At 48.6% G+C, this 296-nt stretch overlaps 1 protein-coding gene across 2 annotated transcripts in view; it reads left to right on the top strand.

Moving 5' to 3' along the window:
• LOC119587695 overlaps nucleotides 1-296 on the top strand; it is a 14,299-nt gene that overhangs the window by 10,510 nt on the left and 3,493 nt on the right. For both annotated transcript variants that reach the window (XM_037936375.1, XM_037936374.1), the window contains exon 4: nucleotides 121-206. In XM_037936375.1, the coding sequence (XP_037792303.1) occupies nucleotides 121-206 (86 nt within the window). The remainder of the gene's footprint in view (nucleotides 1-120; nucleotides 207-296) is intronic.

The raw sequence follows: 296 nt of genomic DNA, 5'->3' as shown, positions 1-296 counted from the left end.
CATACAACACACGGGTATACGCATACAAACATATACAGAACATAAGCAAACACAAGTAAATATTACATTACAGCTAGAACCCACGCCACCTTTAACCCCCCCTCCTCCCCTCCCCCGCAGACCACAGCGTGCGCGTGAACATCGGCATCGCGGAGGGCGTCGGCTGCCTCTTCTTCTCCACCATCCTCATCATCGGCCTGTGCAAGGTGGGTCGCGGCTCGCTCTTACTTAGGGCTTGTTTGGGGAGTTGTGAATAACTTTAGTGTTTTATTTATATATTTTTGTTTATATGTGTG

The sequence above is a fragment of the Penaeus monodon genome, chromosome 23, assembly GCF_015228065.2.
Source record: "Penaeus monodon isolate SGIC_2016 chromosome 23, NSTDA_Pmon_1, whole genome shotgun sequence".
Classification (NCBI taxonomy): Eukaryota; Metazoa; Arthropoda; class Malacostraca; order Decapoda; family Penaeidae; genus Penaeus; species Penaeus monodon.
Note: the sequence above shows the minus strand (reverse complement) of the source record. Positions and strands in the feature narration are given on the sequence as shown.